This window comes from Halictus rubicundus, chromosome 7 (assembly GCF_050948215.1).
Source record: "Halictus rubicundus isolate RS-2024b chromosome 7, iyHalRubi1_principal, whole genome shotgun sequence".
NCBI classification, from domain to species: Eukaryota; Metazoa; Arthropoda; class Insecta; order Hymenoptera; family Halictidae; genus Halictus; species Halictus rubicundus.
The window spans coordinates 2,483,486-2,496,582 of record NC_135155.1 but is presented as its reverse complement, the minus strand read 5'-3'; the positions used below and the strand labels follow the sequence as shown (position 1 = coordinate 2,496,582).

Genomic DNA, 13,097 nt, shown 5'->3' with positions numbered 1-13,097 from the left:
GGTTTCATTTTAATCAGAAAAATGTCACGAATATGTTGATAAAAGTTTCATAAAAAAATAAAGAAGTTTTGTAATTGGGTTAGTAGTGGTCTTCTGATCTCAGACCGATATAGCCGACAATGTTGTGGCCGCGACGGCTCTCGAGCTTCGACCAATCACCGCGGTGGTGTGAGTTTTTCGAATGACTTCAAATTGTAAGGTTGGCACTGTCATACAACGAGAATTCACTGTAGTAAGTTAACCTTATTAGTGTTTCGAATTTTGCTCAAATTCGAATATGCTGCAGACTTTAGTGATATATAAACGCATTTTAAAGGACTTTTCGATATATTCAAAATTGTTGGTTTAATAAGCCTGTAAAATAAAGTGTCAACCTTTTTTCATTAAATGATAACGGCTGAACTAACAAACCGATGAAAATGATATTTTCGGTGCCTATAGTGAAGATAGTATCTAATAAAAACTATTTCGGTTGGAAAAATATTCTTTTCACCATTTATTTTGCAATTGTTTTAAACAAATGCAGTGAAAAACACGGACCAATCAGAGCGAGATTGTTGAAGGTCAACTGCGATGACGATCTTGAATGACCTTGTGTCATATGTCACTGTACGCGTCACATAACGCCCTGCTAGATAGCACATACAAAAATATATCATTCCATTTTTAAGAAACGGAGTTGACCTTCATATGCTCTGTACGCATCCGCCTAAAAAAAGACCAGTAACATAAGATTATACCACCCTTGAAACCAAGCAAGTTTCAATTTTTTTCTATCACCAATATCAACTGAGTTATTCAGGTGGCATGCTTCGGATGTCTCACATTGTATTTGCAATAAATATTGCCGGCTCCCGAAAAGTCAATTGGAGTAACAAGCTGCTCGACATCAGTTTCACGTGGGCCACCTAGTATACAGCGTGCGAGCGCGGCCGCAGATCGCGGTAGTGGGAGTAGAGAAGAAAATAATATCAAGGGAAGGGATGCACCGCGCGTTAGTAGTTAGTACACTGCCAGTCTCCGGTGCGGTTAGAAAAAGAGCGTTCGTGTGGATGCGCGTCCGGAGCTGCCGGAGTCAGCTTTTGTGTCAGTGGTGTGTCCCTGGTCGATCTCATCGCTTAACGCCATTGGAATTTCACCAGAAACCAGTGTCTCGACAAGTTATCACGGTTCTGCGTTACGTTGTTGGCATCGCCAGAGGAAACTCTCGGGAGATGTCAAAGAATGCGAAGAGAAAGGAGAGGCTCGATCGTGAACTGTGAATTCTGTGAGTGTGTGCCCGTGCCACGTTGTGCGTGAGCGGCCATCTGTGCCTGTGCGCCCGTGTCAGTTTGCGTGCCTATGTGCACACCTTTTCAAAGGTGTGCTGAGAAGAGACGCGGGGAGAGATGACAGTGGCAACGGCCATCAACCAGGTGGGTCTCTGACCCCACCGGACGATAAAGAGATTCGAAGCTTGAGTAATATTCACTAGATCGTTACAAGCTGCATCGAGCACGGAGAAATCGGTGGAATCTTCGTGCCTCGTTTCAGGAACTCGTTTCGGGGACCGTTCAAGGTAAGCGCGATGTACTCTTTCATCATAGTTTTCTCTCGGCGGCGGCGACGGGAATCAACAAGTTTCTACGTTCAAAAACTAGCTCGCTCTGTTGTACACGATTGCGAATAAACGGTCACAGTTCGGTCAGTTTTGTTCTTAGGGTTAAACTTTAGTGTGTAAATGTTGGCAACCGTTCAACGGAGTAGCAGAAGTCAGACCTGGTCACTTCGGAAATTACATTATTTGAATCATTATTTCAAACAACATGTTATTTTATAATTACTTCCATGCCTGTGATCGCGGCACTTCTGTGATTACATTACTTGAAATGTTATTCCAAACATATTAATTTATTCTATAATTACTTCCACGCCTGTGAACACGTTTGAAATATTATTTCAGATAACACGATATTTAGTGTTATAATTGTTTCAGATAACCGAATAACCAGGCCCGAGTCTGGTTTATATTGACACTCTTCGGTACATATAATTTTGAGGATTATTTTTTTGTGTCGAATTTGAAATAAACAAACAACGAAATAATATATGTCACTCGAAATTGCTACTGTTTCGAATAAATCAATGTCATTTTTATTTTCTGTTAGAGCAGTTGCGATCAAAAGGCGAAAATAAAGACAATGTGGAGTGCGAGAACACGCGCAGCACGTCGGACATTACGCACAATAGTGGTCACTCATTGTCAGATTACCTCCGCTATCTCTGTATGTAAATACTAGACAGCGGATCATTATGCAAAATGAAAATTTTCTACCTGAATTGCAACAAACTCGAGCGGAATAGAAATTTATTTCCTTTCTTAATATTTTTAATAGGTTGAAAATACTGTAACAGTATTTTTAAATTATTCTAATGTTTTTACTGTTTTAATTTACACCTACTCATTTTTGTCATAAATGCATAAAATCCGCTGTTTAGGAAATACATATGTACACCTACACGTCTCTAGTTAGAAATTAATAAATATAGTATACACATAATAGCCTCGGTCATTTACTTACATACACAACGTTTTCAAATAACAGTATTGAAAATAACGGTGCGAAATCAATTATTCCAAATAGTTATTTCTTATTTTCATTTCAAATCAAAGGGCGTAGCTGGATAAGGAGGTCAAAAGTGCCCCTTAATCAAATTGAATTTGAAATAGGTCATTCGATAGCTCATTCAAATAAAATACTTTGTGCCAATTTTCAATCCTAAATGTCGACATGGGGGTAGTAATGGGTTAACAAACAAAATCAGATTTTTCCGTAATTTCTCTTATCCTCCTCAATTGAAAATTCTGAAAAAATCAGGCATATTTTAGCTATTAGAATGCATATCTATGAATTTTTCAGAATTTTTAGCTTCCAAAACGGAATTTAAAAAAATTAAGAAAATGTTGAAATGCCGATTTCTTGTAGAAGTTATAAGATACTAAGTTTATATTTTTATAGTTTGAGCGCCTCCTTATGGTAGTTAACATATAACTTTTTCAGATTTTTCAAAGTGGAGACACATAGTTTAAAAAATAAAAAACTGCCAGTTTTTAGCTTTTCCATGCCAGTACAAGTACCATGTTCATATGACTCATATAATCAATTTCTTAGATGGATATTATATCAAATTCTAAATAATATGCATGTATTTCTATGGAAGAGTTCTTAGCCCTCTGCTGCATTAAGGTCGGCCCAAACAAGACCGACTTAAACCCTACACCCTGGTATCGAATCTAGCGGCCAAACGTGCACGGTCTCTTCTCGGTTTTGTTTGGGACGACCTTTACTCTTCGTCTCTGTTATCACTATTTGAAATTGCTATTATTTCAAATGAATCAGTATTGTTTTCATAACATATTTCAAATAACGGTATCGAAAATAACAGTGCGAAATGAATTACTTCAAATAGTTTTCTTATTTTCATTTCAAATCAAAGTCCAGGGTTGGTAGAAATAATAAAGAAAATGGGGAATTTTTACGGAGCGCTTCGCGTGCAAAGAGTGACGGTTGAAAATATGGTAACCAATAAAGTGTAAACAAACGCGTTACTCAATATGAGACGCAGATAACCGTCGACGCTTTGGCAAGTGTTTATTTCTCGAGCGTCCAGTTGCCAAGTGTGCCACTCGGTTGATAGGAGTAATTGGAGCAACTTTATTATTGACTGTCCGCGTTGTCCATATTTTTACTTATTGCTCCAGCTGCGCATAGAATTCCATTGTCACGCTGATTATCGCCTTGACAACGTATCGGCATAGTGATTCATAGAATTAATATCGCATTTGATGTAATCTAGTTTTTCTGCGAATCGCGTGTATCGGAAATCTCTTGAATCTGTAGAAATGTCTGAACTGTCATGTGCTATAGTAACAATGGCGGAAGAATAGTGGAAATTTCACTCTGTGAAATTAGAGCTCGTAAACATAAGGGAATTGATGATGTCTGGCAGGATAAGGCACCAGATTGCTGTGGGGATACCAATTACTGCGTCTATATTAATTAAACTTATTTTTAAAGCATAACGAATATTAAAAAAGAGATATATTACATTAACTGATTTTAATGGAACAAAATTTAATATCTCTTTTTTAATATGCATTACTCTTTAAAAATAAGTATAATAAATATAGGCACAGTATTTGGTACCCCCACAGTAATTGGGTACCTTACCCTAATGTGTCCAATTTTAGAATAAAAGTCTTTGCTTATGAAATTGACGGCAAAAGAAACTTCCGGGCTTTTAGAGGATAACGAGAAATACTTATTTACAGAGCGCAGCTATCAGTTAATTCTTAATACAGTTAGAAACTCTGATGGCTCTGCTGGTGTAACTTGAGCATGATTCACGTTCCGTTCATGACCGAGAGGAGGGAACGGCGAGCAGCTCTCCTTTGTCCAAGGAGCAACATGGGACTGTAGATTCGCGGTCGACCATTCCTGGATTCGAACCAAAAAACCATGGAAACGTCCACGTGACGTGAATATCGGTTAGTGCGAAAACCGGAAACTCGCGTGTCTCTGTATCAGTTTACCGACTAATGATTCATGCACTGCCATAAAACACGACCGGCGTTAATTTACAGTTTTTCAGTATTCTGAGACTCCGGAGTCGGTCACGTGATCCGCAGGCGATGATTCGAACGCGCTGAAGTCTGCAGATGTTAATTTCCCGCGAAATATAAATTGGTCGACACCAAGCCCGGGCGTTATCGAAGTAACTTATTTAAAAAATAATCCTTAAGATAATGTATATTATCTTTTTTGGATACATGATATTTGAAACGAGCACGTGGTATTTTACTGAAACGAGCAAATAATTTTTCGTTAATTTCTTTCATTTTTTTTTTTCATTCGATCAAACACTTTTTCACGTAAAATAATGCACAAATAATTTTTCGTTAAATTATATAGTTATATGGAATTTATTTTAAATCATTTTTCGTTTTATTTTTCATTCGATCAAACGCTTCTTCACATAAAATAACAAGTAGCTTTCAAATCTATCTCTGCAATACAGAATTCTACATGTACAATATTTCACTCATATAACTCGATTAAAGTAACTATTCCACAACTCGATTGATTAATCAATTTAATTCAAGATTTTATGTCACATTACTTGTTACTTTATATGAGTCAAGTATTTGAAATAAAAAGTTATTTGAAAATTATTCATTTGATTTAAACACAAAGTAAAAATACAATCTGTATGCATATATCTGTCAAATCAAAATAATAAATTATTTGAAACAATTCATTATTTCAAATGATCATCTGTGATCTTAATTCAATTAAAATCTGCCCAATCCAACTACACTTGCAACCCTGTTGTCTTGTTCACGAATTATGCTTAATTAATTAATAACAAATGTTTCAACTTTTCTGAAAAAATTGGTTACACCAAAAATAACACTATTATCGATATCCTTCGATAATAAAATGGTTTTCTACTTTTAAAAGTGCTGAATTTAATATACTTTGTACATGTTGTGTGACAACCTATACAAAATTTATTTGAACAATAAATACCCGATCCTCGAAAGATTGCTTATATTTAAACAGTGATAATTTAATAAAAAATAATCGCACTACAATAAATTTGGACTCATTTTACAGCTAAAAGCCTGTAGTTTCATATTCCGTCGTTCATTTTATTCTAGAATTTTTTCACGGTGCAGCGCGCGCGAAATTGAAGACGCATTCTTTTCTCGAAAATACTGTACAGTTAAACGTCCGTGAAAACTTTGACTAATCTTCTTCGTGACTGAAACTACCACAGATTTAAAGATTGAAGCATCCTCTTCACAACGACACCTAAAACATTGATACACAATTTTGTTTTAGTCGTTTTATCGAGCTTTGAATGAGAGACGTGCCGTCAATTACAGTGTTTACTGTTTTATTGTTTTTGGAGTCGTTTGAATTTGCAGCATGTTTGAGGAAAATAGGTATTCAGTTTCTTATCTGCCGCTAAAAATATCTTATGAAAATGAACACTGCTTTGCGAAAGTAGAAGCGTTGAACTTTAAAACGAGTCCAGGCTTCTGGTTGTACTATTTCTTTTTACGAAATTATCACGATTTTTGTATAATTGGAAATACAGTGTTTCAGATTAACAGGTAATTAGTAATTAGTAAGCAATTAGTAGTACTCATCGCACGATGCCGGATGGACTGAAGGCAGACATTGTGAATTAAATGAAATGAAAAATGATTCACTCATTGATTCTCCACAGTCATAAAGTATTAGGTCATCGTATAAGCAATGCAAATTTCGTTTCATATAAATTTAAGGATGAGATACAAACATAATCACGACCATTAATCTGCTGTACATATATGCCGTAATATATATGTTGTATACTTTCTTTCGTTTTCTACAACCTATAAAATGATATTGTACTTACATACATATGTAAGGAAAACTAGCGATTGTGATCACACGTTTGTCTTTCATTTTCTAAACGCATGACTGGAAATTCGCATTACTTTCAGGAAGACCTGACGCATTTATAGAGACAAGATTATAGAAAATATTTGATCTGCACATTTAGTATTTACGCTAAATTACACAGTATTTTACAGTATATGAATTTAAAGATATCGTTATATTAACTTCGATCTGTTAAATCTGTTGAGAAAGGAAATAAATTTCTATTTTGCTATAATTTGTTGCAATTGAGATAGCAAAAAAATTTCTATTTTGCATAAAGTTTCACAGTCTAATGGCAAGTCTGAAAGTTCCAGATTCAGATTCATTCATTTATTGTGACTTGCATGCAATTTGTAAATGCATCGATGTAAATGCGACTTGGAGTGGTTAGGAAATAGAATGTAGAGAAATGGTAATGGACAGCATGCGAAATTATAAAACTTGATTTATTCCAACTCCTCATTGTCAATCACGTGACTCGGATGCGGTGATTCAACCTTCCACTACCACGAGCATGAGCTGTCTTTATTGTCGAAGTAGCTGTCGTCAGTAGAATGCGCGGAGCGAGTGTTAACAATTCTTTGTGTAAAACTCCACGTTTTCATCGGAACAGGAGATATGACATATCCTCGTCGAACCTTACCAAGTGCGGTTAACTGTTTTACTCAATTTATACTCGATTTTGTCCTCTAACGCTTTTGCATACTTGAGTTGAAATCATGTGTATGTGAATTTGTTGCACTCGACGAGATTTCTAGAAGCAAAAGCACTTTCAAGTACGAACGATTTAAGTTGACGTTATCCCTAAATTGGTAGCGGGAAGTGGTGCAATGGAGTAACATCTTCGAATACGTGTGCTTGCTTTCATAGGCGAACCCAACATGGTGTCCCTCGAGGAGAATTACAATTAGATGCTGGAATTATCGAGTGCAAATGATTCGTTTCAACTTTTAATGAATTATTTGTTAGCATTCGCAGTTTTGTATTAATGCTTTTGCATGGGGAATGGAGTGCGTTGAAAATTTCTTTCGCGTGTATGTGCAAGCTGTGCTACATAAGAGTTCGTTAAATTAGTCGAGGCATAAGTGTTAATTGTTTCGAGTGCGCTACAGTTAGTGGGGCGGAGCTTCTTGAGACTTGGAAGAACGTATGTTAAAGCTCATTAAGTTTTAACAGTATGCAAGCAGGATGTGATAATTAGACTGCAGACTTTTTATGCTAGATAAAAATTGTCTAATATATTTCAAGACGCAAGAGCTATAATACAGTCGATCTAAAAAGTATTTGAACACTAAATTTCCCATTCTTGGGAAATCGGAACTGTGATTATTTCGCTAAACAAACAATACAATAATATACCTGGACTCGTTTTCAAGCTTGACACTCTACTCTTGTTATCCATCGTTCATTTTTGTGTAAAATACTTTTGTATGATGGAGCGACTGGAAAACTGAAGACATTTTTTTCGTCCAAAATGTTACAAATTAAAACGTACCTATTTAAAAACATCGAATAACTTTTCTCGTATCTGAAACCACCGTAGATTTGAAGATTGAATGTTTCCCTTTGCAACGAATGCTTAAAACTTGATCTACGATCTTTTCTAGTCGATTTATTAAGCTTTGAATGAAAGATACAGTGTCATCTTCGTAATAACATACGATAACACACAAGTTACTCATTAGTGTTCCATAAAACAGTCAAGTAAAATCGTGGACCAAGTTTTAAGCAGTAGTCAAGAAGAGAAAGATTCGATCGTCAAATCTTTTTAATAGATTCATTAAGAAAATAAATTTTTTAATTTTCTGGTGTCCTCAATTTTGTACATGCTATATCATGCATAAATATCCTAGAAAAAAATGAATGATGGGCTGTGAAAGTTAGATGCTTCGAGCTTTAAAATAAGAACTTTATTGTTGTATTATTTTTAACGAAATTGTCACACTTCAAATATTGATAATTTCTCGAAAACCGGAAATGTAGTGTTCAAACACTGTTGAATCCACCGTATAGATACATATACGTAGTGTTTTATAAGTAGAGAGCGGATTTTATGCATTTGTGGGACAAATGGCTACAATTCGAAAGAGTATGAAGATTGAAAAAACCGTCAATGTATTGTTTTCAACTTTTAGAAATTATTAGAGAAGGAAAGAAATATCTGCTTGGTACCGGTTCCTTGCAGTCAATGTAAACAATTTTTATTTTGCTGTTTCCAAATCCCAAAATAACGAATAAGAAATAAGAATATTTCAATGTAAAATGGTTGCGTAATTGCTTCACTGAAAAGACATCGCGTTAATTTCCACACCTAATATTTTAAACCTACGAAATATAACTGTTCACTTCTCCGGTTGTTACTCAATAAGTTCAACGGACTTTTACCGTTTTATGGTGGCGTCGCAATTAAATTTTCACTTTCCTTTGCCCGGAGACGGAGTTGTATTAGTAAAATCGCTCGCTACCGATTTCACTTCATGCGTGCATTTAATTTGTGTTCAGCAACGAGGAATAGTTGATTCAACGCATCTGTGCGTCGCGTCACGCCGCGTCCCGTCGCGTCCCGTCGCGTCCCGTCGCGTCCCGTCGCGTCCCGTCGCGTCCCGTCGCGTCCCGTGACGTCCCGTGACGTCCCAGCGCCGTCGTACAGAAAATGTTCCCAGAACGATCACCCGGTTCTTCCCGGGCAATTGCAAAATTATACGTGATTGAACGGTAAAAGTACGTCGCGTGTCTGCAACTTGCAATCACGCGATACTATCAAACGTTACAACCCTCAATTTGAACTGCCTTTCATTGATTAAACTCGAGTGACCGTGAAGAGTAAAAAGGGAGCCATAAGTTCGAGGAATTGAAACACTTCGCTGGCCCACGTGTGTTTCTTCATTTAACCAGTTTTGAGTCTCAAGCTGCGATGCACACGCGATAAAAGTATCGAAACCTTCTCCGAAGGTTGACGACGCGCGAATAATTGATTACTGTTCACTTTGAATGTGTTTCATACTTTGGCAGTGAGGACATTGAAGTGCCGTGATGAAAATTTTAACGGCCTGAGCGTCGAAACAGCAACCGTAAAAATTCCACAAAGTACAGTAGGACTTCGATTATCCAAACCTCCGATGTCTGAAGTCTTTAGTATCCCAACATGCTTCAAATATACAGTGCTTACTTTATATACATATGTAGCCGATAAAAGTCCCAGAACTATCTCCACTGCCGCGGGATATACCCCGCGAGGGGCCAAGAACCGAGGCCTCTAGAACTTCACTGTCCTTTTCTATGTTCAGCGTGGATCAAAGAATAGTATCTCCTGGCCGATATATGTCTCTGACCAGATCCGTGTTTTGGACATATATGGAGTAAACACTGTATGTAAAGAGCTCGTATGCAACATTATTTACAGTAGAAGCTCGCTCGTTACACGAAACGGGACTGAAAATGCGTGCTAAAATCGAGATTGTGAAGCGAAAGAGGTAATCATAGTGATTCATTTCCTAAATTTTTCTAGTTTCTACATAGGTTCTATTGTATTGTAGAAATTAATAAAAATCGAATTTAGTATTACAACTAAGAGACGACCCTAATATTCGAGCAGTCATGTTTCCCTGTTTAGTTCTCGAGGTTCTACGAAACGAGGTTCTAGCAAACTACATTTGCTTAATGAAATAAGAAACGAGGAGATAAGATTTATTCTAGTGATTACTCATGTTACTCTCTTGCATCTCAGAAATTCTATTTTGGAGCACACGATATACCGGGTTATATCATTTTAGTGGAGCTTTCCCCTTTAGTGTTTGCTTTTAACATAATAAAACCCTAAACCACAGATTTTTTTTTACTAATAGATAAATTTATGTATAAACTTTAAACAAAAACTTATAAGGTAACTGGGAACTGGTTCTCGATCACTTCAATTGCATGGCCACTAATTTTTCAATCAGTTATTTTCGTTCATCTAACAAAAGATAAATAACTAATTTTTGATTAGATATTTTTGGTATAACTATTTCATGAAAAATCATTAATCATACTCTTTGTCCAGCATTATTTATTTGAAATTTTTAAGAAGACAATTATTTATTGTAAAATATAAGTGTATGCTACCTCACGGTGCCCCGACTTAGGTTTATACCATCTTTTCGTGACCTCCCATTAATAAGTGATGTCTGTCGTTTTAAATCTGGAACTAATTTTTGGACACTATTTAAAAGTAAATTACGGTGAGCTGGAAAACCAGTGGGCACTCATGGGGTGAAATATGCAAATTTTAAGCATATTGTCAGAAAGACCTGGCATATCGAAATGTTAATTAAATTGAAAAAAACAAAAGAAGTGCCTTCAAGAGAAAGAAATGCTCTTTCTATTACTTTTTTGCACAAGATTCTACAATGATTTTTTCGCTTTCTAGAGCTAGTTAAAATTAAGAAGACCATTTTTGCTTCAATGTTGCATTACTCAAACAAAAAAAATCGCACTACGTTCAACAACCAGGTTGTTTGCACAGAAAAGCATGCGCTTTCAAATGATGGTAACGCGATTTATTCAAAAAAATTTATTTCTACCCATGTAATGTGTGGAAGTTGAACAAAATTTTTTTTAATTGTCAAAATATTCTTGATAACGCTATAACTGCGTTAAAAAGCAACGTAGCTGAAAATTTGAAAGAGCATATGAAAGTAGAGACTTCAAGCTTTCAAATGATTTTTTAACGATATCGATACAACAATTTTGACAACAAGTTGACCCAATTTTCGCCCGTTCGTAGAGGTGACCCTTTAATTTTTTTTAGGAGTGTAGTTCGTTAATGATATGTATCTGCATAAGAATTCATTTTTGAAGCTGAATGAACTGCCCATGTATTGATTATGCTACAGTTAACCAGCTCGTATATAGGATGAGTCAGCTGACACTGCCACTTTAATTTACTCATGAATCGTTAATTATATGGACACAGTTTTTAAACAAAAAAAAAACAAGCATTTGCGAAAGCACTTAATTAATGATTAACCTAGTACATTTAGAAAAAATGTCCTTAATAATTAGACTTAATACTGTCGAATGGCAAAAGTTGAAAGAACTTTTAACAATGAACGTATACTACACATATTTCATCAATTTTCACCACTTGTTATTTTGTGGAGTTTTAGCAAATGAGCGACTAATTTAAATGAGTATAAACGCGAGGCATTTATAAAGACACATTACACTTTAACAACTACATGTAAGATTTTTGTGCAGACTAAAAATATTTTGCATCAATTGCAGAAAACAGAAGATGTGTAGACAATTGTTTCCTTCCTTAATCATTTCAGTAAGTTACAAATAATATAATATAATTTTAAATAATGTAATATAATATAATTTCCATATTTTCACAAGTTTCTGTTTCACCTAGGGTTAGGGAACCCAATTACTGTGGGGGTACCAATTACTGTGCCTATATTAATTATACTTCTTTTTAAAGCATAATGAATATTAATTATAATTAATATATATGTTATATATCTCTTTTTAAATATTCATTATGTTTTAAAAATAAGTATAATTACCGTAGGAACAGTAATTGTTAGCCGCACAGTAATTGGGTCCCTTACCCTATTTGTTTTTGTCGTGAATGCTTAAAATCCGCAGTATATTGGGGATCTTTATGCAAAATAAACATTTTCTGCATTAATTACAAGATGCTGGAAGCATATCAAAATTGGTTTCAAATAAAAATCCTTTAATAATCCTAATAAGATAATGATAACATACTGATACTCTTAAATACTTTTTATCCTATTACTGTTTTATAAATGCATAAAATCCGGGGTCTAATGATCAGTATTTCATAGATGTACTTGCCACAACGACGTACGCTTTTTAAAAAAAAAGACATAATTTTATTTTTGACATAAATTATACTGAAGGTGACATAAAATTACGCCTTTAAAAATAGATTTTAAAGTGGGAAATACGATAGAATAATTAGTCTCTGGTAATTTTGTTTTCTTATCGACATAGCAGTCACCTCGTGTTGTCTGATTATAGTTTGTAACAATTGACTCTGCAATTCTAAAAATTATTATACTCATCGCACAATAAATATTTAGCATATAAGCTCAAAAATCTATACATAAATATATTTTTCAAAGGATAATCAGGATGTTCTTCAAATGTTTTTCAATAAAAAGTATTCCTAGAATTACAGCTTTACATAAATCTACCAATACGATCTTTAACCCTTTTAGTGTCATGAGAAACGTAGAAAATCTTAATAACACATAATATTTACAATAGTAAACGGTTGTTCGATCTCTGTTATATTTTCAATTTAAACAAAAACGACATTGATTTTTCAAAGCGAAATGCTTACTCTGCATTGTTTAAACGTGTTTAACCGAATCTTTAGAATTCCGAATAGGTCAAAAATACTGAAAATATTTAAAGATATTCCTTGATAATTCCAGATATATTAACTTGTATACACTAATATTTTGTTCACGGCGCAATCGTTAAAAGCGTAGAGTTAAATATTCAGATTACATTCAAGGTAACATTCCTGTCGCGATAATAGCATCACAGCATCTCATCCGGGAATCTAACAACCACACTGTAAATTCCGTTTGACAACACATAAATTCT

The 13,097-nt window shown here is 35.0% G+C and overlaps 1 protein-coding gene across 5 annotated transcripts in view; it reads left to right on the top strand.

Annotated features, from left to right (window-relative positions):
• Positions 1 to 995: 995 nt before the first annotated feature.
• Positions 996 to 13,097, top strand: part of Rhogap15b (RhoGAP_ARAP and RA_ARAPs domain-containing protein RhoGAP15B) — a 65,322-nt gene continuing 53,220 nt past the window's right edge. For 3 of the 5 annotated variants that reach the window (XM_076791129.1, XM_076791126.1, XM_076791125.1), the window contains exon 1: positions 7,017 to 7,119. In XM_076791129.1, the coding sequence (XP_076647244.1) occupies positions 7,028 to 7,119 (92 nt within the window). In that variant the 5' untranslated portion in view covers positions 7,017 to 7,027. Of the gene's footprint in view, positions 1,559 to 4,344; positions 4,529 to 7,016; positions 7,120 to 13,097 lie in introns of those variants that run through there. The other 2 variants (XM_076791127.1, XM_076791128.1) reach the window with 2 other exon arrangements.